This window comes from Coprinopsis cinerea (genome assembly GCF_000182895.1).
Source record: "Coprinopsis cinerea okayama7#130 chromosome 3 map unlocalized cont3.3, whole genome shotgun sequence".
Classification (NCBI taxonomy): Eukaryota; Fungi; Basidiomycota; class Agaricomycetes; order Agaricales; family Psathyrellaceae; genus Coprinopsis; species Coprinopsis cinerea.
This window is the reverse complement of record NW_003307542.1, coordinates 2,083,072-2,110,555: the sequence shown is the minus strand read 5'-3', so window position 1 is coordinate 2,110,555 and position 27,484 is coordinate 2,083,072. Positions and strand designations below refer to the sequence as shown.

Below are 27,484 nucleotides of genomic sequence, written 5' to 3'. Positions count from 1 at the left end.
GTAATAACTTAAAAAGACTCTAACATGCAAAAAAGGGGGAAATGGCGGACAGCAATAATGATAGGGGTTAAGGGTGAGTAGGATCGTTAAACGGATCCGACATAGTGTTGCTCGATTAGGCTGACGTTGTCATCGTTCGGGAGGCCAAAGTTTAAGCTGTCGTAGAGGTTGAAATCCAGAGTTGGGTTATCAGTGAATCCGTGGGCCGTTTCAATGGGTTCCAAAGCATCGTAACCCCCCAAAACCCCAAGGCTATCGAGCTGGGCCAGGTCTGCAGGTAGCTTTAGACCAGGGCCCCATTGTGGGTCCTTGAGGGGCTCGGGTGCTTGAGGCGGGCAGGACGGGAACAAGACGGACGAAGAAGACGAAGAGCTGGCGGTGGTGACGCTGTCCACAGGCGAGACAAAAACGTCCTGGGGCGGAGGGTTGTTCACCAACACCTGGTATTCGTTCGTCACAGGTTCAAACTTGACAAAGCTGGGAACGTTTCCCGCCGCCACTTCAGGGAATGGGGATTGGATCGCCACAAGTTCCGGACTATCGATAGGAGACGGATCGGAAACGGGTGACGTCGAACCTGTCACTTGGCTGGGGGAGGTGTAGATCGACTATTGGAGCGGAACCGAGTCAATCATCAAAAATGAGCTTACTCGAAAAGGAGAACTCACATATTTGGAAAGGATTTTCTCCAGCGCTTGTCCAAGGAGGTTCCAATCGAACACCTTCAAATCCTTTTCAATATTGCGAGGCTTGGGATCGGGGAACTCCATGATGCGCTGGAAGAAATCGCCAAAGCCAGGCTTGTGCTTTGATACCGTCGTCGGACGCAGACCTTCCAGATTGCGCCTAATCCGGTTTTTCTCTTCCACGGGGAACTCGCCATTGGTAAGACGTTCCAAAAGGTAAATGACGTCGACGGAAGTCACAAAGCACGAGTCGACATCCTCACGATAGATGCAAGAGATGACAGCATCGGCTTCGCAGTAGTCTTCTTGTCGGATGGGCTCGCAGGAAACGATGAGCTTGCGGCCGTCTTGCACTTTGGAGAAGCGAACCAGGCGTCGACCTACACTCAGTTCCTGGGGAGTCCAGCCGGTGCAGATGGAAGCAAGCGGGGTGACGAGTTCGAGGATGGGAGTCTGGGCGACGAGTTTCTCGCCTGGAGGGATGGGGGCATTCTTGGCACGGACCAGGGATTGCGTCTTGAGGCGACGGTGGATGCGGGCCTTTCCCTGCGGGTTGTTGGCAAACGTGGAACCTGAACTGGGAAGCTGGCTAGTGGTCGCTCCTCGCCGACGCATAGTGGGTTGCGGTTGGTCTGAACCAGGAGGTGAAATCTGAAGTCGGGAGAGCTTGGATAGACTGTTGTTATTAGAGTCGGCGGTGCACCCTGGTGGGAGGAGAAGCTCGTTTAGGAGCAAATACATGTATTGTTTTACTAAGCACAAACATACCAGGAGACCAGTACGAGAATTCACCAAAGGCGACTGAATCGAGAACCGCGTTCTCATCGTTGAGAGCTTGTACCGAGATTAGGACTTTGGGTGATGAATATAGGTCTTTGTCAAAAGGCGGTGCAATTGCATCCAGCTGCCAACGTCCGTACGTCGTCCCGGGAAGTTCCCTGACCTTTGTCGCGACGGCCTTGTGACCGATAACGAGACGGACGTACATGGCGTCTGCGAGTTCAGGGTGGAAATGGATGCGGACTGTGATTGGGACGCCGCGCTCGCCCTCTGTGGGAGTGTATCCGAGGACATGAATGATGCCTGTCGGGGAGACAACGACGTTGGAGGGTGCAGCATCTGGGATAACGGGGACGGGCAGGGTAGAGTCCATCTCGCAGGGGCGACGGGACGGAGGGAGGAGGAGGAGAATGTGGTGGAAGGGAGAGAAAGAAATTGAAAAAGGAGAGTTTAATAATCTGAATATAAAAAGGGAAAGGAGCTAGATTCATGGAGGAAGGCCATAAATAAACGACGACGCCTCCACAGACATTTCCTTATCCGGTTATGCGCCTCCACCGATCGAGCTCATGCGTTAATGCAAGTCACGTGCTTTGCTTCTCTCCGGCCGGCCTTGCAGAGGCGAACAACGGGCGGAACATGGCCTTCAGCGGTCATGACACAGTTGCATACGGTGCAACCCTCCGCGAAGAGGCCGGTGTACGCTTCCAATAGATTCTGCACAGCGCCCATTAATCCAAACGGATTTCGGCAAAATTCTGGGGCACCCACCAAAATAGCCTTCAGGGGCACCTGCTCCTCTGACCGAATCATTTTTGCGATCTCCTGCGATAACAGGCGGTACACGGTGTAGTCGGACTGCGTATGGGGTGCTTTCTAGACATTTTGCATTCTTGAGACAACAACACGACAACAAAGAACAAAGGGGAGGGAATGGACAAGGGCGGACACTCACGCGCTCTCTCGGTCCAAACGCAGTGACCGTCTGAACAATAACCGTATTGTTTGTGGCAGCAGGTGAGCCGAGGGAGATGTACGCGGTGAGCACGTCTGGAATGGTGAACCGTAGCATGCGCGGGCGTTCCTGGCGCTGCTCTCTGGTTCGCTCCCAGATGTGAAGGCGACAGGGCTTGTCGGCCTTGTTGTATTCGCGGACGAATGGGACGAGACCGTCGAAGGCAACAAGTGGCCCCTGGAGGTCCTCTGGTGGGAAGAACGTAGTCGGAGTTTTCTCGACTGGCACATATGGCTGAGGAGACTCTGGAGAAGGAGGACGCCTGAAAGGAGTTAGAAAACATGGAATTTAGTAGAAAAAAGTCCCAAACCTGCGCTTCCTATGTTCCCGACGATAATTGGGGTCTATATTGCTTGGGTCTGCGCGCTTGCTTTGCTCCGCCTCTACCAGTGCCGTCTGGACAGCTTCTGAGCGCACGAGGGCAGCAACCTCCTTGACTCTCTGAAATTCGTCCCTTACACTTCTGGTTGGGGCCAGCGCAGCCGGTCTCTTCAGGAAGGACGCTGGGATGTGTCGTATAGACTGGAGCTGTGAATAGAGGTCTGAAAGGGCTGCAATTCGTTCTTGTAGTATTTGTACTTGGGAGGGAGAAGGGTCGGACATTATGATACAAGTAAAGGATAGAGAACGAGAAACAGTTTGACTGTACAATGCGCTGATGGGATCAATCTAATCTGATGACCATACCCCAGCTCCAACAAGCGCCGCCCATCCAGAGTCCCCCAATTGACCGACGAGAACGAAGAGAACGACAGAGTCCCCGAGATTGGTGCGGAAACAATATCTATGTTGCAATTTTTCCATTTCTTCTTTCCATTGCTCGAGTGCCTCGACCGGGGATGTGACCCGGAGAGTCGGAGGCAGACCTTCTGATGTCAGAGGAACAGAATGGACCTGTAAAAGTTGTACAGAAATTCCAGCGCAATAGGTAACGTTCAGACCTTGCTCGTTCTGTCCAGGCCCAGTGCCTCGAGGACATTGGAAGGATCGGCAAATCTACCTGGCCCAAGCCAGACGGCAACATCATCCCCGAGATCATCTGCCTCGCTGCCCTGGCCTGCAAGAATGCTGGCACAGGCGAGGGACGCGGCGGCCGTTCGTGTGCCAAGGCTACGAGATTCTCGAGATACTGCTGGGAGACATTGTTGAGATTGTTGTTGGAGGAAGCGAGGACAAGGGGAGAGACTGTTGTCAATGCGGGGAGGAGCGCGTTCATGATGGCGGATGGGAACAAAGAGGTTATGCACGTGACGACACGCGAAGTGGTAGCGCCAAGAAATTGGAGAGTCCCTTCTGCTTTTTGCATCGCTCGTCACCAAGTCCAGCCACAAATGTATTTCTCTCTTCTTCTCCTATTTCTTTCCTTCTAACTTTTTTTCCAAATAGCGAATGCTGCGTTCAATATCCAAGGATGTCCAGCTGTAATTATCTTCACTTGTTTTTAAATTCCACAAATTGACTCGAAACAGATCCTTGTGGACACTGAACGCGCGCAACAGCCTTAGATGCCGTCCAGCTCTCGTTTCAAGACATTATACGCCTTTGAACCAGATTCCAGACTCTGAACGCTCAAAGGTCACTCCACCCCCGCTGCCAGCGTCCAGAAAACCCAAGATTGACCTGCGTCCTGCACCCATAAAGCCCAAGAGCATCCCGCCATCGTCCAAGGCACTTCCAAATGCTCCTGTCAGATCCAAGCCAACCCACAAAGCACCCCCAACTCCGTCTCTGAACGAAGCAAAGGTCACTGCACAGAAAGACCTCACCGACGCCCAGCGCCACGGCATCATCCCTCCCCCGCCCCCAGACGCAGGCTGGGCCAAGGCAACCCTTCACAAACTCATCGAACTCCTCGTATGTCACACCGCACCCAAACCAATCATCTCACCTTAACCCATTTCAGAAATTCTACTACCGAGGCGTCAAACTCATCTTCACCCGCCGCAAAGAAATCGCAGCAATTCGTGAACGGATAAAGGCTGGTGGTGCCCCCTTGACAAGAGCCGAGTTCCGCTTTATCCAAACTCAGAAGGATGATGTGAACAAGTGCGTTAAGCTCAACCTCGTCTTGCTCGAACAACCTTGACCGTAAATCCAGGGTGGTACCGTTCATCATCATCGCATTGCTGCTGGAGGAAGTCATCCCTCTTATCGCCATCTACGCTCCCTTCATGCTCCCCTCCACTTGTATCCTCCCTTCCCAGCGTGAGCGCATCGAGGAGAAACGAGCAGAGAAAGCACTGGCCACCGTTGAGGCTTCCAAGTCCGTTTTTGAAGCTCTCAAGGAGAGAGCTTCTTCCAACCAACTTCCTCTCGTCGCTCTAAAGGAGGTTGAGGGTGCTCCAACCACCCTGTGCAGGTCGGTGCCCGGTTCATATTGTCACTTCCAATATAATAACACCCCACGCAGTGTCCTGGGTCTCTCAACACTAGGCATGGACGCCTTGCGGATACGGAGAATAAGACAACGTCTCACCTTCATCACCGAAGACGATTCCCTCCTCATGCAAGACCACGCCACCCTCTCTGATCACGAAGTAAAGGAAGCTCTGGCCGAGCGCGGGCTCTTGTACGTCCCTCCTTCCCTGTAATTCCCTTTCAAGATTTACATGTTGACCCACCTTGCAGCCCGAGCCCCAAGTCCACCTTTGCCGAAAAACGTAACCTCCTCACTTGGTGGCTCAACGCTGTCCAGAACACCCCTTCGCAAGACGCAGTTGCAACACGTCTATTCCTGATCGTCTCTAGACACACCACCTAGTCCCCACCGCGCCTCTTGGCATCATATACATCCATATACACTCTAAATTATTCTACGGGAGAAGGAACGACGCGACCTTTTCGGCCTCTTGACATTTCACCCGCTTGTCCTCTTTCAGAACACAGGTTCCCCTTACTATGTACTACGAAAAGCTTTCATTAATCACTGCACCCTGTCCTTTAAAGTCAATATCTATAGATGCGAACTTCCAATGGTCCCGAATTTCGAGACTCGAGAGCCGCCCTGCAAGCAGAGGTATATACCATCACGACCAAGATACACTACCCCTTCCTTAATAGATACTAATCTGCCTGACCTGCGCCAAAACCTTCCATCCAGTCACACCACCCGGCCTCAACATAATCGCCTTCTGCGCACACCTTAGCGCTTCATCAATCGCATTCACCCTCGCATGTGCCAGCGCTTTCACAGCCAAACTTTGAGGCCTCAACGACAATTTTAGATTCCCGTCTTCGTCACTGGGTCCTCCGGAATGCTCGGATTGGCGTAGCAAAGCAAGAGCTCGCTCTGGTGAATCAGCCTTGAGTAGAAGCGAAGCCAAGGTGTTTCTTCGGCCCTGATCAGCAGGTCTGCAGAATAGACTCTTCTCCGCTAACTTGAGTGCTTGAGTCAACTCGCCCTGTTATCCATTTCAGTAAAGCACTTCCATAGAGCGCAAAGAGAATATACGCACCCGGCTTAGATGATATTGAATCAACAAATGGTCCACATTGCGTTCAGAATCAAGCTGAATCCTCTCATCTGGAGGGAGGGCCACTATCTCCGAAACAGCGGCATCTACCAACCCTTCATCACTGCTCAAAATGCCCATTGCGGCTAATGACTTGATCGCAGCCAGATTGGTGCTCTCCTCCGAAATGCTATCGCAGGTATGAGTAACCTGGTCATACCCAGCCACTACACGGGACAGACGTACCATTTCAATAGTTCGGTCTTTGCAGCCTCCCTAAACTCTGCCTCCCCAAGGCTCCAAAGAACTTGTGCAAGGACGATACTCGTCTGACTCTTCAGTACCTCACACGCACTCTCTTCCTCAGCCACCCTCTGCGCCTCCTGGAACGTAGCCAAGGCGCTCCCGAAATCAGTCTGCATCATCTGCGCAATACCAACTCCCAACCTCGCCTGTGCCTCCAGCTTGCTCTTCAGCTCTTTGCTCGCGTCTTCCTGGACGAGGGCGAGGACACTCTCGAAAGATGGCAAGGAGGCATCAGGGTCGCCATACGCGAGGTTGAGTCGGCCCAGAGTAGCGTTGGCGATCATGAATTGACGCTCGACGATGGGGTCTTCTGTATGTTCGTAAACACGTTCGAGGATCTCGATGGCATGTTGGACGAGTTTGCGACCGAATGCGACATGGCCTAGACGTTCGCAGACGAGGGCGAAGAGGTGTAGACCCGCAGCATCGTGCGGCCTTCTCGAGCAATACCGCGTAAGGAGGTAATACGAGGGGAGAAGATCGTCCAAAACTTTGGCCGGAGATTGTGAAACCACCCTCGGGCGACTGAACAATCTATAGCTCGTATTATAATCCGCCTCGGGCTTAAAAAATCATCAGCACGATCCTCCTTCCAATGCTTATAACTCACCAAAATCTCATCGAGCGTAGTAGCATGCACGAACAACGCATCCGCGTGCGCTCTCTCCCCCCGCAGCTCAGCAGCAACAGCTTGCCCAACCCACGCAACTGTACAGTCGGGGTCAAGCGTCTGTGCCCTCTGCAGCACCTCCTCTGCCAAATCCACATCCCCATGGTGCAGATACAGCAGCCCGAGCGTAGCCCACGTCTGCGCATTCTTTCCGTCTATCTCCAGTGCTTTGACGAACGCATGCTGAGCCGCCCTTGGAGTCGTCGTGAAATATGCCAAACCGAGTGCAACCCAGTATTTATCGTTTCCAGGGTCGTGCTTGACAGCTTTGGAGAAATACTTGATGACGAGCGGACCCAATTTGTCTTCCTTGCGCGTTCGGAGTGCCCAGAGGTGTACAGACGCCCCGAGATCATACCACGCACTGTGGTCAGGGGTGCTTGATGTCGAGGGCAGGCCAATCCTATACTCAGCCGCTCGAATCGCAATCCGCAACATACTTCTCCCCTCAACGCTCGCCTCCGGTTCTTCAGGTTTCGGATTGACTTCCCCTCCAAGCTCTTCACTGATACCAGGAAGCAGTTTATCAAACGCATCATGTACCTCTTTGACACCCTCGAAATTCTCGAACGAGGAAAGTCTTGAAAGGTGGTAGGCAGCATCTGTGATCAACTTCCAAGCAACACCGCGGAAACCCGGATGAGCGTCAATGATCTTTAGTGCCAATTCTCCTACAGTGATGAACGACGATTCGGCCCTGGATCTGAAGCCAGTGTTGAGTTCCACAACGCCGAGTTGGAGATGCGCCTGCGCCAGAGATGCAATGATGCCCAATTCCAATGGGTGCTCCTCGAGTAGCGCCTTGAACCCCTGGATTGCCTCGGCATAAAGTCCGACCCCAGCCTGTGAGACAGCAATGAAGTACTGAGGCAACCAATCCTTCTCGTCCAGGACATGTGCACGCTCGAGTGCCTTCACTGCAGCAACATACCTTCCAGCCTTGCTGTAGGCCTCTCCCAGCCGCAACCACAAGTTCCCATCATCGGGTTCGGCTCTAAGCGCCACCTGGAACGCCTGGATCGCGGCTATATAGTTCGAATTTTGCTGACCCCACATCAGTTTCCTATCCCCCGGCATTGCGATTATAAAAGACGCACCAATTCAACCACACCCAAAGCCTTCCATGCCCACACATTCGTCGGGCCCTCCCCCTCCTTCGCACCTTTCATACCAGCCTCCAAACCTCCCTCACCTTCAATCGTCCGTCTAGCAATCACCTCGACCAAGTCCCACTCTTGTTCATCCGCAAATCCAGTAGCCAGCCTTTGTGCAGCCACTGTCTGCCTCGGATCCAGCTCAAACGCTTTCTGGAAACACTTGGATGCTCGGATGGGATCCGGCGGAGAGGCATAGTCGGCGTAATGCAACCCAAGAGATGTGAATGCAGCTGCATATTCCGGGTCCTTTTTAAGGGCGGCTATGAAATTGGGGAATGCGTGTTGTCGCTCGTCACCTACAGATTGTTTAGCTCGCAAGTTCGTGAAATGTCAAGAGACGAAGCGTACCACCGAGATTCCAATAGCTCTGCCCGATTCTCCACAAGCATCTGGCAAGATCCAACTCGTTCTCAATAGCCAGTCCTTCCAAACTCTTGCATACCGCCTTCAATTTGTCGATCGCCGACTGCCCAACACCAAGCAATGTCTCGCACCAAGCACTCTCCTCCTGAGCTCTCAGGACCAGCGCATCGTCATCGGAATGTTCTACGACTTGGTCGAAGCAGCTTTGAGCATCCGCCCATTCCTTGCGAGCTTGGAGGATGTAGCCTTTCGCCATCAAGGTTTTGATATTCAAGGGGGAGAAGTTGAGGACTTGTGTGATCAACTCCATCGCCTGAATGTGGTGCTTTGGGGGGAAGAGGTGGGTGAGGGAGGTTAGGAGGACAACTTGGAGTCCCATTCGTGTCCTAATACCCCTTGTCAGACAGACCACTTTGACCGGGGAGCGAAACCCACATACTTCTTCATCGTCCGGCCCAATGATGATTCAACTTCGTCTAATTTCCGCAACGCCTCTTTAGCGATAGCGGCAGCATTTTCGTAGTCCTCGATGAAGAGATATGCATCACTGAGAATCCTTCGAGGGAGTACGCCATCCGAAGTTGAGGTGGGAGCATTCTGGCAATCAGCTTAGTCTACTGTCTGAACAATTCGAGAAACGAGCACTTACCAGAAGGGTATCCAACCCTGTCTCGCTGGTATCAACCTCCTCCTTCCCCTCCTCCTTATCCCTTTCCTCGTCCTCTTCCAACCGAATATTATGAAACCAGAAATACCCTCTCACAACCTCTGAAAGTGCGTTCTCAGGGAACAGCTCCACAAACGTCTTGAGAAGCCCCTGATCGATATCCGCTATTCACAATCGCAACCGTATCAGCCACCATCCGACTGACCAAAAGGAAATTGGTCATACCTACATCCTCATAATCCTGCCAATCCAAAAACAAACACCACGTCCTCTCATCCCTCCTCTTCAACAGAATCGCACCCTGCACCAACTCTTCCAGCTCCTTCAACAGCTTCCCCTTCGTCTTCTCATCGCTCGCAGGGATTGAGTACAGATGCTTCTGCTTATACCTCAGAAGCTTGGATTCCGTGGATAGGCGGAGTTCATCCGTCGCTTTTGGGTGACTCAAGATCTCGTCGTAGAGTTCCGGTAGCTGCATTGAGGTTCAATACAGATTCGATATAGAGAACGATCTATGCACACCTTGGATGCCTCGCAAACCTCTCTATCGACATCCCTCCGAATCACATCTGGTTTGGGCGCTCCAAGCCTCATCCTCCTCGCATTGAACTCTTTACTCGTCTTCGTTTCCTCCTCCTTCTCCAAGATTTCCACAATCTCCTCATAGGTAGGCAAAGAATCATGGATGATACTCTGTGTCAAAAAGACAGTCGAGGATGTCGGGTTTGTAGGATCTGGAGGTGGGAGTGTGGAAAGGAGGGAATAATAAGGCGAGTTGGGAAGGAACAGGAGGAGAGTTTGAACCAGCTAGAAAGCCACAATTGTCAGAACGCTGATTTCACAAAGGCTTTGCGTATACGTGCTTCAGGTTTACTTCCTTCTGTCCTCCTAATCTCCAACACCCTCTGCAACGTCTCGGCAACTTTGGTCGCATCGTTTCTAAGGCCACTAGATCAGTCTTCGGTCCTTCCCAAATAGAAAAGGCTACATACGCTTTAACATATGCCTTCACCAACTCCTCCAGACTCTCCAACAATGCACCAGTATTCCCCGTCCGTTCATAAAACTTTGCAAGGCCCTAAAATGACACAATGAAAAAGCAAAGGAAAGCAACTTTCGTCCGTCATGCCATGTTCGTTCTGCAGAAAAAGCATTGAATCCATTGGAACGTAAACGTACTTGTCGAGCTAATAGCTGCTGGGGTTCGAGTTCAATCGCACTCTTATAAACCTATCCGATGGAATTAGCTATCCTAGCCGGTCTATACCGCAAAACCACAGACACACCTGCTCACTTCTCTCGTTCTCGCCCAACTCGAGCAACGCCAGTGCCAAAAAGACATGTCTAAATCCTCAAGTTCAAAAGCCACTCTCCAGAGGTCAATGCAACGGTACATACGCAGTGTAATTTGCACCCTCGAAATCTAAAATCCTCTCCGCCGCATCCCTCGCACCCGCAAAGTCCTTCTTGTTGAGCTTATCGCGAGCGGATTTGAGGAGAGCTTTAGTCGATGACATCTTGTCCAACAGGCTAGGGTCCACCGCCGATCCGACAGTTCCCGGGGACACTGTTCGTTCTGGCCAGACTTGAGGCGAGTGCGGTTCAACAGGTAGGTCCTTGACGTTTAGACCAAGCAGTCTGAACGCGTTGACGGAGCGAGCGTAGGTGGCTTGATGATGATGATGATGGTATGAGATAGATTAGATCAAAATATGGACATCAAGTTCAACCCCAGACAAACCACAAATGCCACACATCAGTATGGTAAGGGGGGTACAACGTTTAGCAACAAACAAATTAGTAAGTAGTAGTTACAGATAGATACACAAAAAGTACAACAGCAGGGCCATAACGACAACAAAGATAACCAGGAAAACAGAGTCATAACTAGTCATAACAGTAAAAAGAAGATCACAGCCAGATTACTAGGAAAGAGCACAAGACTCGGCCCTCCCAGCCTTATCCTTCAAATAATCGACATACTGCATTAAAAAGCGGACTTGTTCAAACGTCTCGACCGCTTTCGGACTCCGTCTCCTCCGCACATACCTAATCACGGTATCCACAAACTCCAACGTAGCCGCAAACTGCGACTTTTGCGCACCCATTGCCTTGGGTGCGGGTTTCTTAGCCGTTGTCGAGTTGACGTTGTCACCGCCTGAGAACGGCGTCAATGCTGTAGGAGGGTCCTTCACCCACCCGCATATACCGAGTTTGATGAGCCACGAACAGGCAATAACACCCGCTCGTCCAACACCACCTCGGCAGTGAACAAGCACAGACGTGCCTTTCAGAGTGTAATCGTTCAAGATCCGAGTCAAATGGGTATCAAGGTATTCAGGTGAGCGAGGTGGAAGGCCTTCTGGAATAGGTAACCTAAATCAGGTGCATGGTCGACATTCAGCGGGTAGGCTATTGGGCGGGAAGCTGCTCACCGTAGGACGTCGATTCCGATACGCTGAGCAGCTTTGACGTATTGAGGCCAGGGTGCACCAAGAAACTCAAGTTCGAGGTCATCCAGACAACTGAAGACATGTCAATAAAGGGAAGGTCCAAAAAGGGCAGGCTCTCACCAAATGATGCATCCAATGCCTTGCTCCTTGAAACGGGCAAGGTCCATATCAAGGTCCCGACATACGGCACTTCGACCGGTATTCGACGAAGCATCATTTAATCTGACTGTTCCACGTCAATTTTTCAAAAGTCTTGGTGATATCAATGTCAATGCTCACCTTTCTTGCCAGGGCACGAGGACATGAACAAATTTCCGATCAGCTGCTGTTTCTCAGGGGAGGGCTCCACAGAAGGGGTGATCGACAGCGGGAGCTGCAACGAAAGGGAGACAGAGATCGACGAAGAAGGTGGTTTATGATCAGGTTCATGCTGGGGAAGGGAAGAGGAGAGGGCGGTCTCCAATGCCACATGCAGTGCTCGGTTAGTCGCGTCGGTCAGCATGAGGGAGTGTGATACGATCAAATTATGAATGAAGAGCTTCTCAGGGAGGTGCAGCAATGTTGGGGATGAGTCACAAATGACTGTGGCGCGGGCACTGAGGACAGACAGGAGCTCAGGGGGGATCAGGCATGTAATGCTGCGTGAGGTTGAGCGACTTGGGCGAGTGGAGATGGGAGGAGAACCCACTTTATCGGATGAGACATGGAAGTCTTTACGAGAAGGCGGGCGGGCGCTAAAGACGCCAGAGGCTCGTCCATGGCAGCACGGAGATCATCATGGAGATCGAGGGAGAGGACATCGGCGCCAGAGGGTGTAAGCAACCGAGTGGGATGGGCTGGGGAGTCGGAAGCTAGCAGCCAGACCGTCTGTGTATCCGCGGCCTGTGTCTGGCGCAGGGAGAGCTCATGGAAATGTGTTGGGAAAGAAAGTGACAAAGGCAGGTATTTATTTGGGGCACCTGGCAGGAGGGCGCTTAGAGCCAATTTGTGGGGAAATTGGTGCCTGCTCACCGTTTAGACCGAATCTAAGACGGTTGTAGTCGCTGTGATGATGCTGGGAAGCGAGTGCTGCAAGCTGATTTGTGTCAAGAATGGATGGAATATAAGAAGGGTAAATACTAGAGTACCTGATGGTTCATGTCATGATGAAAGCGGTGTGGCCTGGAAACGGAGAGTGATGGGAAGCAAGTCACGTGAATTATCCCAGGGCAGCCTTCACGACGGGAATTGAAGATGATGAGGTGCAGCAACACAGCGCTCAAAGCGACCTCTTCTCGTAGCAGACTCAAGCAAGCCTGGTCTCGCTCATAAAAGGCTAAGGCCTTTTCCAGACATTCCTTTACATCCATGGCCCTTCGTTTCCAGAACAACTATGACTTTCAAGACGTCCCAATACCCACCAGCACAGCTCGCCAGCCTCCACGAACAGGTGCCACGATCAAGAGGGCGAAGACGTTGACGAGGCCAGAGCGGAGCGTTGCGCCAGTACCACTCATCACACCGGCTCAAGTCTCTCTACCAACTCCAGCAGGCGCCCAGCCAGACCCACAAGCCTACCCTGGCTCTCAGGCATGGCGAATAGCTTCCCGCATCATCACATTTTGGGCACCCGATTTCTTGCTCAGCTCACTCGGTGGCCTCAAGGACGCCCAGGTTAGGCAGGCTTGGAGAGAAAAAATATCTCTCTGCTTCATAATAGCCGTCCTGTGCGGTTGCGTAGGCTTTGCTACAGTGGGCTTTCAAAAGGTCCTCTGCCCTGCCTCTGGCGAGTCAGACCGCCACTTTATCAGAGTGGGCAGCGCTCCAAACACCCTCGGAATCCTGGGTCAAATGTTCAACGTAACCGACTCAACGCCAGCTCCCGACGTCGATTTTAGAGCCCTCGCAGCTCAAAGTAACGGCCAGGACATCACCCCCCTGTTTTCCAGGACAGCTTCCCTCTTCTCCCTCTGTCAGGGCCTCCCTTATCGAATCGCCACGGAAGAACCCTGCTCCTCCGCAAACCCATGTCTTCTCCCATCCATCGCTGCAAATAGCACATTCCAGCAGTTTTCCTTGCGCAACACAAACCAACTCGCTGGATACGACTGGGATCAGGTCGCTGGACTCCGGAACTACATGGTCCTCGACGGCGCTGTTCTCAACCTCACGCCCTACCTTTCGATTCACACCCGCCCCATTCCTGGAGACAACGTCGATAAGGCCATTCGCACCGTCATGGCACGGATAGATAGCGGAAGGGATGCAACTCGCCTGTTCACAAGTCGGGAAGATCTCAAGTCCGTCATCCCTTGCATGAAGCAGCGATATCTCGCCGGAAACATCGACAAGATCACCCCCGGTTGCTTCGCGTCAAGTCTCATGCTCTACGCCGGTCTCATCGTCATTCTCGCCTTGGTGTTGGTTCGCTTCGCCATGGCCTGCGTGTTCAACTGGTTCATGTCATCGCGCCTTGCGGGGCCTCCCACAAGTCAGGAACTGAACAGGTCTGCAATCAGTCCTGCGGTAATGCCCGAGGGCGCGAACGTTTCTGTCGACAACAAAAATGGCACAGCCCCCTGGGCCAATCCCAAGAAACTTAGCAAGCCAGGCAACCCCAAAGCAGGTGTACCACGTTCCATCGCATCGTCAGCCTCGAGCGCAACTCTCACCAACAATGATGGCCTTTCACCCGTAATGAGCTTAACCCAAATAGGGGCCGAGTTGTTTGCGGTCTGTCTTGTCACTTGTTACTCCGAAGGCGAAGAGTCCTTGCGAACAACCCTCGATTCCATCTCCTCCACCACCTATTCCGACGCTCGAAAACTTCTCTTCGTCGTCGCCGATGGAATGATCACTGGCGCTGGTGAAAAGCGGAGCACACCAGATATTTGTGTTAGCTTGCTCGAGGCGGATCCTCGGTTCGGAAACCCGATTCCCATGGCTTATGGGGCTGTCGGCTCAGGCGCCAAGGCAAACAATAGAGCGATGGTGTATGCTGGACATTACAGTAAGTGCCTTAATCGTCCCTTCCATTGTTGTTGCTGAAAGTTTTCTCTTTCTCCGTAGCTGTCGCTGGTCGCCGAACGCCTACTGTCATCGTTGTCAAATGTGGTACCGAACAAGAGGCCCTTCATGACAAGAAGCCCGGAAACCGTGGCAAGCGCGACAGTCAACTCATCCTAATGAATTTCTTCTCTCGTGTTACATATAACGACCGCATGACTCCCCTCGATTTCGACCTCTTCCGAAAGATCCACGTGCTAATGGGCGTTACTCCCGACTTCTTCGAAGTCTGTCTCATGGTGAGTGTGGCGTCTTCTTTTTTCATCGAGTTTAAATTCAACTTTCAATAGGTGGATGCCGACACCAAGGTCTTCCCCGATTCCCTCGGTTACCTGGTCAATTGTATGCACCATGACCAGATGATTATGGGTGTCTGTGGCGAAACCCGTATTGCGAACAAGCGGCAGTCTTGGGTAACTGCAATTCAGGTTTTCGAATACTTCATTTCCCATCATCTCGCAAAGGCCTTCGAATCCGTCTTTGGTGGTGTGTCCTGTCTTCCAGGTTGCTTCTCCATGTTCCGTTTGAAGGCACGTAAAGCGTCGGGAGATGATTGGGTTCCTCTCATCATCAAACCTGAAATCGTCAAGGAATACAGCCAGTCGGAAGTCATCACCCTCCACCAAAAGAACTTACTTCTCCTTGGTGAAGATCGATTCCTGACGACCATCCTCCTCCGAACGTTCCCTAACAGGAAGATGATGTTCCTGCCCCAAGCCAAGTGTCGCACCATCGTTCCGGATACCTTCCCCATTCTCCTTTCACAGCGTCGCCGATGGATCAACTCCACCATTCACAACTTGATGGAGCTCGTCCTCGTTCGCAATCTGTGCGGAACGTTCTGTTTCAGTATGCAATTCGTCGTTTTCATGGATCTTTTGGGCACTGTTGTCCTCCCCATTGCTATCGCCCTCACATACTCGCTAGTCATCGCCTCGGCCCTCAACCCTCCAAAGAACTTTGAACAAGCAATCCCGCTACTCCTCCTCGTTTCCGTCTTGGGTCTCCCCGCCATCCTTATCCTCATCACCACTCGCAAAGTCATCTACGTCTTCTGGATGTTGATCTACCTGTTTGCTCTACCTGTTTGGAACTTTGTTCTCCCTCTTTATGCGTTCTGGCATTTCGACGACTTTTCATGGGGTGAAACGAGGTTTGTCAGATATCTTTGCTACTTTTCGCGGTTAAAAACTAACTTGTGCGCGTCAACAGAAAGGTAGAAGGTGAAGGGAAAGATACTGGACATGGAGATGGTGGTGGAGTTGCTTCTGCCGTCCCAATGCGAAGATGGGAAGACTGGGAGCGTTCACGGCTACGCAAGATCAAGCGAGAAGAGCGACGACGCAGAGATCTCGAACGGTCTCACCCTGGTGGTCTTTTCACTGGAGGCGAGCGTGGCGAATACCTCGTTGCACCAGATACACGCAGTCAATACGGCGACAGCAGCGACACCTTCTCCGTCAACTCGTCCGACGACGACCACTGGGGTTCGCAAATCGGCGGATACAACGAAAACAATGCCCAATTCCCTCCACCACCGGTGGCGCTCTTCACCCCTCATAAAAACGAACTGGATTCGGCAAAGACAGTGGACGCTTCTGAACTTGAGGCTATGTTAGAGTCAGGGTTTGATGACCGACCCACACCTCCCGCGTCAGTGATGCGGTACCAACTATCCGATGGTACGTCACCAATACCTCCCGCAGGTGGCGGCAACGGATACGTACCACTGAACCGTGCAGGCTCGCCTGGGCAGCCACAAACGCCTAGCGCCCTCTCCCCTACGACACCCGCCATGACCCTCCCCAACGACTCATCCAACTGGAGCCCACCGCGAGGACCACCTGGCCGTGGCCCACCGCAACAACAGAGATATGGTCCTTTAGGTCCCCTCGATCCGTCAACGAAATTTTAATCATTCTTCCCGATTGCGATAATATCCAACCTATACCGCTTATTGCTTCCCCAGTCATAACAAGTATATAGCCCCTTTTTTGGTATACCCGTCACGCCCCATTTCACGCATTCGTTGTTCATCCCTTTCTGCGTCGCAGCACAATGTTTATAATTTTCGTCATGATGGATTGACCTGTGGAACCATTTTCTCTCTTTTCTCTAGGTACCTAGTATATATCTATAATACCCCCACCTCGCGGTGTGTGCGCTCTCTTTCTCTCCTTACTACTCATTAGAACAGCCTTGGATGTCGTCCTCCGTCCCGTTCGTTCCCTTGCTGCTGCTCTTCGAAGGATGGTTGGGCTGGGCTGGAGGGACGACACCATCGGACTGTTGGTTGGGTTTGTTATGGATCTTTTGGTTTCATCTTCCCCGCCCTTGCATAGTAGTACCTCGCTTTGGTTTCGGTTGAATTTCTTTCCCCCTCATGTCATTTAGTCCTGTCACAACATAGTATCTATCAAACAACACATCTTCCTTTCCTCTCCTCCGCTTTTCTCACTAAGGTTCTCCTTTCTTGCAATTCCCCCAAACGCATACTTGTTCTATATTCCAACCACCTCACTCTCCCTAAGTTAATCATCGACCTGTTGTTCTTTATTACTGTTCCTTACAAGGAGTATAGTCTTTTACTGTGACAACAATATATATATTCTGGGTTTCTGTTCACTGCTGAGTCAAGTATGGGGAAATCTATATTTAGCTGCCAGCCATGGGCGGCACGGTCGTTGCGTATCGAGCCGGCGTTAATTACAGCTTGACTCTCGACCATCATCACCAACGACTGTCCACTTGTATTTCCTCAGGGGACTGCATATACACAATCTACAACCTAAACACACGCTAGATTAATGTCCACGAAGGATGCCTTGGTGCGTGCCCACCTCTCCCCAACGCCGCCTACCCTGATGACTCCCCGCCCTGTCTCTCCCCACGACGACAGTGGGACACCGGCTATGACGAAACAGTCGAGGTCAACCAACGAGCCTTAATCGACAAAGTCCTCGCCCGATACAGCGGTGAATTCACCGTCTTCCGTGAACTACTCCAGAATTCAGATGATGCCCGGTCGGAGGCCGTCGAAATCCACTTCGACACGGATGGGAGTGTGCCGTTGGAGACGCCAGAAGGGGAGCTGAAGGATCTGAAGAGCATCTTGGTAAGATGTCGTTTTCTTTGCCTGCTTGGAATGCATGATCATGACAGGATGCGTGCATAGGTTCAACGCTGGACGTTTAAGAATAACGGTATTTTGTTCAGAGACGAGGATTGGAACCGTTTGAAGAAGATTGGTGTGTCTCTTGTCACTTTCATCACCCAGATTCTGACAGCCTCGTTTAGCTGAGGGAAACCCTGACGAAGAGAAGATTGGCGCATTCGGTGTCGGTGAGCTCGCCTTGATTTGTTGTCTATTGGGTCATTCTCATTCCCTCGTGACAGGTTTCTACAGTCTGTTTTCAGTCACCGATGACCCTTTCGTCACTTCCGGAGGTACCTTTCCCTCAATCTTACCACAGTTTAGAGGCTCATGGATCACCTAGACCAATGGATGGCTTTCTACTGGAAAGACAAGAAGGATCAGGCAAGTACATGCATCTCGCGAGTGTAAATTAACCCTGACTATACCATGCTTTAGCTCTACGCACGCAGGGGATCTCTTCCTGAAGACAAGCGCTCAGTGTGGACGACGTTTGAAATGCCGTTAAGAGAACCAGCTACCCTTCCACCTCCATTCGACTTTATTCGCTTCCTGTGCTCCTCCATAACCTTCATGTCCTCGCTCCGTAAGATCAGCGTGTTTCTAGACGACAAATGCCTCGCAACATTAGAGAAGACCGTTGGAGAATCGAAAGCGATCGCTGTTCCTTACGGCCTCAGGACGAGGACGACGAACGGAACGATGACTGTCACCGGCGTACGGTCGACTGGTACGTTTGTGGTTATGTATAATCCCGAACCACCCCTGATTGGCATCCCTCTGCAGCACTTCATATCCGTGCAGACGTCATGAAATGGGTTTATTCCGCAGGTTCTGAGCGCAAAAGGCCCATCTTATCAGTCCCAAAGATCTCCAAACCAGTCACAGGATTCTTTTCGTCCATCTTCTCGTCATTTTCTGGTTCCTCGACGCCCAAGCCTGCGTCCACGCCTCTTCCACCTCCCGTAGAAGAAGAACCCAAGAAGTCCGACCTCTTGGAGATTAATAGCACAAGTATCTCATTGTCCATCTTTACGGCAGATGTGAATGTGAGGTTGGATAAGAAGATGACTGCAGAACTGGTTAGGTCAACAAAGAAGAATCCACCTTCGAAGATGCGGTACGACTTGATCTATGTGGGTCTAGAGGTTGAACAGTCAAGACAGCACGCTCATGGTCATAATTAGACGGGTCAGGCAGATTACGAGGCCAGTATTGAAGAGGATAAGAAGTACCCGAGTTCCACGGGCAGTATATTTCAGGGACTACGTGCAGACTTGGAAGGGTACGCTGCCGTTGGAAAACGTCCAATTCACGAAGTCTAACATGCTCCTCTAGCTTGGGAACTACGCGTGTCTTTATCGTGCGTATCTCTATCTCGGTCTCCCTATCTCGGTCTCCCAATGGCCGATAGACTTACATGTATCGCAGGGACACGCTACTGCGCAAACGACGGGTATTGGCGGACATATGGCCGCGCGATTCATTCCCACTGTTGAGCGAGAAGCAATTGACTTTATGTGAGTTACAACAGTATGTATGTTCGCGGCCGCTGATGAACACTGTCTAGGGATCGAAATATTGCTGGTATGTCCCTAGGCTACTATACCTCACACCTTCAATCAATGCTCTCCTCTAGTTTGGAACAAAGAGTTACTCGGCGTCGGAGGCGTTCTCGCTCGTACCGCATACGAACATGAACTGAGCGAAATCCAATCAATATGGGACAAAAATCAAACTCCTACTTCTCCGCCGCCCTCTGAAATCCAGGAGTCGCTAACGCGACGCGCCGTACACGCTCTTAAATTCTTCACCTTCCACCAATCTACACCTTCACCCGATGTTTCCCAACTCCTCGAAGAAGGGTTTTTCACTTCTTTAGCACGCTTCCCTATCATCTCTTCTCGGGGTGTCCGATCATCCACGGAAGTTCGCATGAGGGATGAATCTCTCGCAGGGTTCATGAAGGAACTCCCGGTTCTCCCAGATCTAGTAACCACCGACTCGGCTCAAATGATCACTACCCTTCAGTCCCGCAGTCTACTTAAACCCACCGTGTTCAACGACATCCTAACGGAGCTTAAAGCTCGCCCATTACCCAAGGACGAAATGGTCACTTTCATGAAGTGGTGGATCAAGAGCGTCGATAGTGCCAGCGCCTGGCAGAAGAGTCCGGAGACGATGGCTTCCTTCCAACGGCAGCTAATTCAAGCCGCTGTCCTTCGCATCACAGGGGAACGTCCGGAAGACGAGAAATTCGTTCCGCTGTCCTCGATACGCACCTTTGTCGGGACAAAGACGATCTTACCGACAGAAGGACCTCTTCCGGAGCATGTCCTCCCGCTCCAAGTCAGCAAAGAATTCAATCCGGACTCCCTTCGCTCGGCGTTTCCCTGGAGCGAGCTCACCGTTCAGGATTGGTTAACGCACCTATGTTCCCTAATCGGCAAAGCAGGCTCTGAGCAACACGACATCACGTTGTCACCACAGTGGTCGGAGCGCGTTCTCGGTGTCCTTGCCCGCGCATGGCCGTCGATATCAGCAACAAGTAAACTAGCCATTCACAAGGTACTCGCGACAAAGGCGTGTATCCCAACCAATCTTGGGATGAAGATGCCGGCGGATACCTACTTCCCAAACGTCAATATGTTCCCGGATCTGCCTATCGTCACCTTTCCTTCAGGTAACGTTGTCCGCGGGGCAGTGGAGAAACTGTTGCAAGACTTGGGCCTGCGCAAGCACGTCGAGCTACAAGTTATCTTCACTCGGTGGGTCGACCCACCTGCATATCCCCGATCGCATACTAATACAAGTCTAGCATGGTCAAGACCAATCAATGGACGATTCCCGAACTGATCAAGTACCTTGTCTCCGTAGAATCCACTCTAACAGAGGAAGAGAAGAAAATGCTGAGAGCGACAAAGGCATTTGCCAAGGAAGGAGAGACAGGAACTGATCCAGAGGGACGGCCGTTCCGTTACTGCGCTCGAGACCTCTATGAACCTTCGGAAACCTTCCGTAAGCTGAAGTTGCCGGTCCTTGATTGGGGACAAACAGTCAGGTGGAGAAGTAACTCGGCAGAAGGTGTGTGTCGACCTTTAGAATACGACTTTAGTTGCCATTCTCACCCCCCTCTCCAGCGAAGTTCCTACACAAGATTGGCCTTCAGCAGCACCCCAGTCTAGAGACGCTGATTCAACTATGCGCATCCGATGATGTCGAGGTTGGTACTCGCCTTCCCAATGTCCTATTTGCATTCTGACTCCATGTGTAGGTCCGAACGACTGCGTTGAGATACCTCTTGGACAACATCAGCAACAAATACCAGGATTATAGCTCTGCCCGTTTCGCCAGCGTAGCTTATCTCCCTGCAATTAGGGGCACAGAAAGCCTGCTGGGAACTCCGAAAGAGGTAATAGTCGTGCCATTTTCGGTAGCCTCCCCAATTGACAATCATGGCCGCCATAGGTCTTCGCAAGTCGCATATGGGGAGAACTAGGTTTCACAGTCCTCCACCCCTCTTTCCAATCCGAGTCAATCAAGCTACAGGTCAAAGAACATCCATCATCAGCGCAATTGTACGAGTTGTTCCAGAAGCGCCCTCCGTCCGACGAAGAAGAGGCCGCCAAGATGTTCTCCATCGTTGCCACTCGCTTGAATGGTCTGTCTTTGTGTTCATCCATTGGCTACACCGTCCCATACTGACCGCCCGTAGATTTGAGCAACAACCACAAAGCCCTATTGTCACAAATGCACTTCGTTCCCGTCAAAGCGCAAGAGAAGGGACAGACCATCATTCGTCGACTACCACCTTCTCAATGTTATCTGAAAGCCAACACAGACGCAATCCACTCCAAACTGTTCACATTCGTCAACTTTGGGAGTGCTGCGAACGCTTTTCTGATGGCGTGTGGTGCACGGCAAGAACCAAATCTCGACGAGATTGCCAAAATCTTACTCGATGATCCCCGTCGATTCTACCAATTGTGCGAGGGGCCTGAGCAGTACGTACCTTTCCTCATCCCTTGCGATGCCTGCCAACAGCCTACCAGATACCTTTCGGAACTTCGCAACATGGCAGTCAACGTTCGCATGATCTCAGACACGACCATTGCTCGGATGAAACGCAACCCCATTCTCCTAGCCATGCAGCGTAAAGCCAAATCCTCTAAGAAGGAGTCCAAGGATCTGGAAGAGGAAGAATGGGACATTAGTTATGATTTGAAGAAAGGTGACCAGATTGTGGTCGTGGATGATACAGCTGCGTATCAAGTGTTTGGTGAGGATTTGTGGACGGCCCCACAGGAGGATATCCTCGAAGGTAGCTCCATCCTCTGCGAACCTGTATGCCTAAACTTACCTTCGCGTTTCAGGCTTCTACATCCATCTAGGCTCGCACAAACTAAGCTCCCTTGTCCGAGAAGAGCATCGCATCTCAAAAGAAATACCCAATCACAAACAAGCTGCAGCGATCCGGAGCCTCGTCCTCGAGCGTCTTCCGCTCTTCCTCCATGAACACACCCACACCAGACCCAAAGTGTCTCTCACCTGGCTTGCAGCACCCAACAACTTTATCGTACGTGCCTTTGGGACGCTGTCGATTATCAAGACGTTGAGATTGGGGACGTTGGTGAGGGAGCATCGAAGTGAGGCGTCTGCTGTGGCCAGACGTGAGTCGGGCTCGATCCAGTTGTGGATTGCTGGGAATACGGCGGTTGATCACTACGAGTGGGTGCGACTTGAGATTTGGAACGAAATGACGCTGACCGATAACCCTCAGGGTGGCTTTGGCGATGAACAAGCTGTTGTTCGATGCTCCGAAGACCAATGATGCACTGTTGTTCATGACTATCCTCAGCACTGACCTGGGCTCTTTGAAGCGGAGAGGATACAACGGTATGAAGAAATCAACTTCGCGATGCGCACTTTTGCTTATCCTCACCATAGTCGACCGAATTCTCAAGCAGCAGCGAATCGCGAGAGAAGCCCAACTCGCTGCCCCTCCTCCGCCGCCACCTCCGCCACGGACGGAAGAATACCCCAACGAGAAGCAAAGTTTACAAAGTGCCCCACCACCGCCACCTTCCAAAGTGCCTCCACCGGCACCCCCGCCAATTCCTCCCAAACCCGGTGCGGTGCCTCCTCCAGCCGGCTCGTCGGATGACAAGGGTAGCAGAGCGCCCATCGGTGGACCTCCCACTATGCCAGGCGGAGGAGCATTCGGTGCCTTCCAAAGTCTTCGAGAAAAACTGGGGAATATAGCTGGAACCTCCTCGTCTGCTCGGAGGTCAGAAAGTCCGGCTCCCAGAGGGAACGAGTTGACACCTCCTCCCCCTCCCGCTCATTCACCTTCTCCTTCAGCTCGATCTGGTATTAAACCAAGCGCTACACCTCAAGATCGCATCTGTACGTGATCCTTCTTCTTTCCTTCGATCAACGAGATGTCCTGGGAGTGCGGTTCCTTACTTCTTGATTGCAGCTGCGAACATCGACATGGCGATCAGGGCCTGTAGGCCAGAATCGCAGAGCCTCGTTAGGAACCGAGAGCACATGGAACAGGTCAAAGAATCGTTGAACGACAGCTATTGCGATGCTTCTGGACACAACCAACATCTTGTTTCTCTAGGTTCGTAGGACAACGAGTGGATTCATTCACTCAATTCTGATGACGTCATAACCGATATTTAGGTGAAATTGGCAATGTCAAGATCTTCATCTCGCAAGGTACGTCGGTGTCCCGGATTATCTTGAAATCTCTCTAATCCACGCGACCTCGATGGCACACAGATGTCCCTCCACAGATTTCAAAGAGCTTCCTAAAGGACAACTACGAAGCGCTATGCCGATTCATCCACATCTTGCTGCCGCTGTCTCAGATCTACAACCTGCCCGAACAATCGCTGCACATCTTTTACGACATGCACGGGGGACTTATCGCGTTCAACCGCAACTCGAGTTTATTCATGAACTTTAGGTACTTTGAGGCATGGCGTAAGTGGTTGGCTTTACCACACCCGTCACCACCGGTGCTGATAACGGAACACCCTACTTGTAGATGATGCAGAAGTTCGTGCAGGACAGCTGAATTCCGCGTATATATCTTGGTACGTGGTTCCACGCGTTGATCTCATGGGAGGAATATCTAAAGCACGTTTCCCCGACCCAGGTACTTCACATTAGCACACGAGATTGCACACAACCTGGTGCAACCGCACAACTCTGAGCACGAGTTTTACTTTTCAGCCATTTGCGAGCGACACTTGATTAGCCTTGCCAATCTGTTATCCAAGTAGCTATCGAGGAACTAGGATATAGTAAACGATATTCTTTTCCCGGGGTGCGGGGTAGTTGTATGAAGCGAAATTAAGGTTTCGGCGACTTGACGGCAACTTTACATGATGCGTGGGATTTTGTTGGCGATAGTAATTGCTGTTTGCATTAATTGGACCTGTCGAAAAGGTCTCGCTTCCAAACTGCAAACAACACAAAATCTCAACGGGAACAACTTGACTCTCCTATGCAAAAGACCATACTCTTTGTCCCACAACCAATGTCTGTCCCACAACTACTTTTGGCCAAAGTTCACTAAGGACCTTTGAATACATACAGATTCGACAAACTTATATCACCATGACCGCGATAGCCACCACAATCCAGCCCGACGCCCTCAGACCCACCACGAGCACAATCCGTCGAAAGCCATTGATCACCTACAAGTCACCCTCAGGCCCAAACTTTGGTCCTTTTATCCAGCCCTTCCCCCGCCGATCCGTCTCTTCCCCGTCCTCGTCGTCATCCACCTCCAGCAGTTCCCCAACGCCTCCCAAACAGTCGGTACTGTCCACAAACTCTCACCACCTGCAGTACAGACCCCACCCACCAAACCTATACGACCCCAACCTCCCTCTGTACCACCCCAACGGGCGCCTGGCCCTCTCCCTTCCCCCACTCAACGCAGCCAATTACGGCCTCCCCATTCTCCAGGTCGAAACGTCGCCCTCTGCATCCTCGTCGTCCATCTCTCCCGCAGGTCCCAATGCCGCCGAATCAGGCGTCAACTCCATTCAAAGAAGTCGGTCTGGTCGGATCATTCGGGCCGCGTCCAACCCTTTGATTCAGCGTGCCGACTCTGCCGAACTCTCTGTACCAGGGATCAGCTCGATTGCAGCTGTAGCAGCGAGGGAAATCAAAGACAAAGCCAGCTGCGGTAGTGGCGCTGAGGCTAAAGAGAAGGCGAGTCCGAAGAAGAGAAGATTTGGCGGGAAGAGGAAGCGGAAGAGTCCTGAAGACGCGGACGCGACTTATCCTGCGAAACGCACACGGGCTCCTCGTGGAGGCGCTCACAGCGCTGCAGCTGACGACGACCACGATGGCGATAGCGCCATGCACGGTGGCAACTCTGGATCGGACAATGACGCGTTCGAGGCTCCCATTATTCGCACCACTCGCTCAAGAACGAACGCTAAGCGTCGTGACATCAGCGAGACACCTTCCTCAGACAACAACACTACTGTCCCAGTAACCACATCTTCTTCACTTCCACCCACAGCCCGCATCGTCGAAGAAGTTAACAGCACACAAACGGAGGAACAACAAACAAGTAGCGAACCGGTCCAAGAACCACAGCCTCAAGAAAGTGTCGCCCCGCCAGTGGTGACCGATACCAAGCCTGACACTAACATCACCGACAGCACCGAATCTCCTCCAGTGGAGAAGGAAGAAGGTGAATTAAGCGACGATAGCTAAAACTCAAACGACCACTATGAAACGAACGAATTTGAATATGTACAACATGTGTACTTATACCCGTGTTCGATTAGCCCATGTATCCTGTATTATTTTTATCTCAATCTTATTTGCTTTCTGCTTCACTTGGCCATTAGAGTACTAACTAAAAGGTTGATATGAGCAATTGCGAAGTACGGTATCAAGAAAGTCCAGCCGATCCCTTGTTCAGCGCCATCCGCAATCTCTGCCTCAACGGGCTCTCTGACGCGCCAGGAGACAGTGGGTTGTCTGTGGGGACACGACTCGGTGTCGAGGGTGTGGAAACCTTTACAGGCGTTTTGGGTTGCTCGGATGAAGTGGAAGTCACCGGGGCCTGAGGTTGTTCCGCAACGACAGAGTTCAGTGCACCGGTAGCGGCGCCGTCCAAGGATATGGGAGGAGGCTTGTTGACCGGTTTGGCGCGTCTATCAGGTGTATTCTCCGGTGCTGCATCAACCACCTGGGTGAACTCGGTCAAGACCGCAACCCGTGTCCAGCGTCGGTAACGAGTGTACTGGAAATGCTGTCAGTTCAACTCCAGACGCACGGCAGAAGAAACGTACTTTGCTCATCCCGCCCTTATTGCTCTTGTTCTCCCACTTGTTATCACCGTACACCCACCCGTCCGGATCCGTATAGCTATCCGTATCTTCCTCTGCACCTTCTACAACATCTTGGCTCCCTCCTCCGCTTGCACCGCTCGCCTGACTAGCAGACGAATCCCTCCTGTGGATTGAACCGGCACTCGAGCTCCCGCTGGCAAATCGGTTGGACGCAGCCTTCAAAAGTCGGCTGCTGGTATTATTACCTCCGCCTCCCGCTCCGTCCTCGCCCTGGGGATCTTCAGTCGGAACAGGCCTCTCAACCCTACTCAAAGCCGTCCCTTCCTTCTTCACCAACACTCTCCACTCTGGCTCTTCCCAATACCACTCCGCCGTTCGCTTGATTTTCTTGGTGCTATCGCTCGGGTGGGGGATATACGTCGTGGTGGGTTCCGGAAGAGTGAATGCACCAGGAGGCGATAAAGGTGCTTGCGAAGCTGAGCACCACGAGGGCCTCTCGCCAGGTAGCAAGGCTGCTGTCCAGTCCAGGCCCATCCACCACCTCTGGTTCTCGTAAACGGTGAACAGGAACCTTAGCGAGGTTGTGGTCGTATTTGGTGTCTTGCCTTCTTCTCCTTTCGAGGAATCTCCGTCGGGTTGAACGGTAGTCGAAGCAAGCCGTTGCGTTTGAGGTGAGATGGCTTTAGGCGGAAGGGGCACGCCGGAAACATAGGACCAAGCTGTCCATACAGTCCATCGGACATACGCACTCCTCCATACGATCTTCCTAAGAACCATAGCGAAGGGCGCACGCCATGTCAAGACAACGGTACCCGCAATGGCGAAGATGAGGTACAGTGGGACATAGTACGTCAGAGCGAGGTACGGGATGTACAGTACCGCTGCTGCGCGTGCCAGTGTGGACAGGGATAGTGATGAGACGAGTAGAGCCGGTGAAGATATATCCGGAAGGAGGATGGGCAGTGTGGTCAAGTCCGAAATCGTGTTCTGGAGTAGGGTTTCAGTGACAACTGGCTGTTTCGACGTCGGTTGTGCCCCGCGTTTACGGGTGTACGCGACAAGGCCGACCACCAGTACCGGTAGAAAATACCTATCCATATCACAAACTTCAAAACAGAATATAGCAGTAAAAGGAACGCGCTCACCTCAAGACTGAGCCCGCGAAGCAGCAGAACGCCCACCAAGCAGCGACAACGAGGAAGCCATCAAACCATGAGTTTGAGCGCCAGTTCAAGACTTGGAGAACTGTCTTCAACAGGGCAATTTTGTCCGATAAACTGACGAGGGCAAATGTCAGCGGCGACGGCACGCTGTTTACAAAATCTGAGAGGACGACTGGGTTGTTGTTGGGGGACATGGTGGTCAGAGACCAACCCTAAATCACGCGCGTCAGAACTCTGCCAATC

At 52.0% G+C, this 27,484-nt stretch overlaps 9 protein-coding genes across 9 annotated transcripts; 4 read left to right on the top strand and 5 right to left on the bottom strand.

The window, feature by feature from the left end:
• Positions 1 to 86: 86 nt before the first annotated feature.
• On the bottom strand, positions 87 to 1,839 carry CC1G_07404 (developmental regulator medusa; the record flags this gene model as incomplete). The annotated part of the gene is made up of 3 exons (XM_001830437.1): positions 87 to 608; positions 669 to 1,390; positions 1,455 to 1,839. 3 exons carry the CDS (start codon positions 1,837 to 1,839, stop codon positions 87 to 89), a joined length of 1,629 nt encoding a protein of 542 aa, XP_001830489.1.
• Positions 1,840 to 2,033: 194 nt separating this feature from the next.
• On the bottom strand, positions 2,034 to 3,084 carry CC1G_07403 (hypothetical protein; the record flags this gene model as incomplete). The annotated part of the gene is made up of 4 exons (XM_001830436.2): positions 2,034 to 2,183; positions 2,238 to 2,342; positions 2,422 to 2,743; positions 2,792 to 3,084. The coding sequence occupies 4 exons, from the start codon at positions 3,082 to 3,084 to the stop codon at positions 2,034 to 2,036; spliced, it is 870 nt and encodes a 289-aa protein (XP_001830488.2).
• Positions 3,085 to 3,789: 705 nt separating this feature from the next.
• Positions 3,790 to 5,242, top strand: CC1G_07402 (hypothetical protein; the record flags this gene model as incomplete). Its single annotated transcript, XM_001830435.2, has 7 exons — positions 3,790 to 3,814; positions 3,868 to 3,902; positions 3,951 to 4,335; positions 4,385 to 4,527; positions 4,580 to 4,840; positions 4,892 to 5,050; positions 5,110 to 5,242. Exons 2-7 carry the CDS (start codon positions 3,871 to 3,873, stop codon positions 5,240 to 5,242), a joined length of 1,113 nt encoding a protein of 370 aa, XP_001830487.2. The 5' UTR covers positions 3,790 to 3,814; positions 3,868 to 3,870.
• A 292-nt stretch (positions 5,243 to 5,534) lies between these two features.
• Positions 5,535 to 10,613, bottom strand: CC1G_14222 (superkiller protein 3 SKI3; the record flags this gene model as incomplete). The annotated part of the gene is made up of 15 exons (XM_002911643.1): positions 5,535 to 5,882; positions 5,937 to 6,123; positions 6,180 to 6,802; positions 6,850 to 7,934; positions 8,072 to 8,362; positions 8,415 to 8,815; positions 8,869 to 9,026; positions 9,079 to 9,260; positions 9,322 to 9,568; positions 9,619 to 9,903; positions 9,939 to 10,035; positions 10,089 to 10,174; positions 10,276 to 10,326; positions 10,383 to 10,440; positions 10,495 to 10,613. The coding sequence occupies 15 exons, from the start codon at positions 10,611 to 10,613 to the stop codon at positions 5,535 to 5,537; spliced, it is 4,218 nt and encodes a 1,405-aa protein (XP_002911689.1).
• A 408-nt stretch (positions 10,614 to 11,021) lies between these two features.
• CC1G_14221 (hypothetical protein) lies at positions 11,022 to 12,688 on the bottom strand (the record flags this gene model as incomplete). The annotated part of the gene is made up of 7 exons (XM_002911642.1): positions 11,022 to 11,472; positions 11,532 to 11,621; positions 11,670 to 11,775; positions 11,829 to 12,187; positions 12,238 to 12,508; positions 12,561 to 12,624; positions 12,677 to 12,688. The coding sequence occupies 7 exons, from the start codon at positions 12,686 to 12,688 to the stop codon at positions 11,022 to 11,024; spliced, it is 1,353 nt and encodes a 450-aa protein (XP_002911688.1).
• A 208-nt stretch (positions 12,689 to 12,896) lies between these two features.
• On the top strand, positions 12,897 to 16,509 carry CC1G_07400 (chitin synthase 1; the record flags this gene model as incomplete). Its single annotated transcript, XM_001830433.2, has 4 exons — positions 12,897 to 14,538; positions 14,598 to 14,833; positions 14,885 to 15,747; positions 15,807 to 16,509. 4 exons carry the CDS (start codon positions 12,897 to 12,899, stop codon positions 16,507 to 16,509), a joined length of 3,444 nt encoding a protein of 1,147 aa, XP_001830485.2.
• An 892-nt stretch (positions 16,510 to 17,401) lies between these two features.
• CC1G_07399 (hypothetical protein) lies at positions 17,402 to 24,041 on the top strand (the record flags this gene model as incomplete). The annotated part of the gene is made up of 26 exons (XM_001830432.2): positions 17,402 to 17,422; positions 17,494 to 17,709; positions 17,770 to 17,842; positions 17,892 to 17,936; positions 17,991 to 18,041; positions 18,092 to 18,155; positions 18,201 to 18,478; positions 18,535 to 18,884; positions 18,936 to 19,033; positions 19,087 to 19,111; positions 19,180 to 19,268; positions 19,319 to 19,335; positions 19,388 to 20,516; positions 20,567 to 20,832; positions 20,889 to 20,971; positions 21,023 to 21,160; positions 21,217 to 21,409; positions 21,464 to 22,069; positions 22,122 to 22,476; positions 22,529 to 22,644; positions 22,696 to 23,154; positions 23,228 to 23,374; positions 23,437 to 23,472; positions 23,536 to 23,739; positions 23,804 to 23,852; positions 23,915 to 24,041. 26 exons carry the CDS (start codon positions 17,402 to 17,404, stop codon positions 24,039 to 24,041), a joined length of 5,235 nt encoding a protein of 1,744 aa, XP_001830484.2.
• Positions 24,042 to 24,378: 337 nt separating this feature from the next.
• On the top strand, positions 24,379 to 25,494 carry CC1G_07398 (hypothetical protein; the record flags this gene model as incomplete). Its single annotated transcript, XM_001830431.1, has 1 exon — positions 24,379 to 25,494. The coding sequence occupies one exon, from the start codon at positions 24,379 to 24,381 to the stop codon at positions 25,492 to 25,494; it is 1,116 nt and encodes a 371-aa protein (XP_001830483.1).
• A 181-nt stretch (positions 25,495 to 25,675) lies between these two features.
• On the bottom strand, positions 25,676 to 27,435 carry CC1G_07397 (hypothetical protein; the record flags this gene model as incomplete). The annotated part of the gene is made up of 3 exons (XM_001830430.1): positions 25,676 to 26,029; positions 26,079 to 27,168; positions 27,224 to 27,435. The coding sequence occupies 3 exons, from the start codon at positions 27,433 to 27,435 to the stop codon at positions 25,676 to 25,678; spliced, it is 1,656 nt and encodes a 551-aa protein (XP_001830482.1).
• Between the last annotated feature and the right edge of the window lie 49 nt (positions 27,436 to 27,484).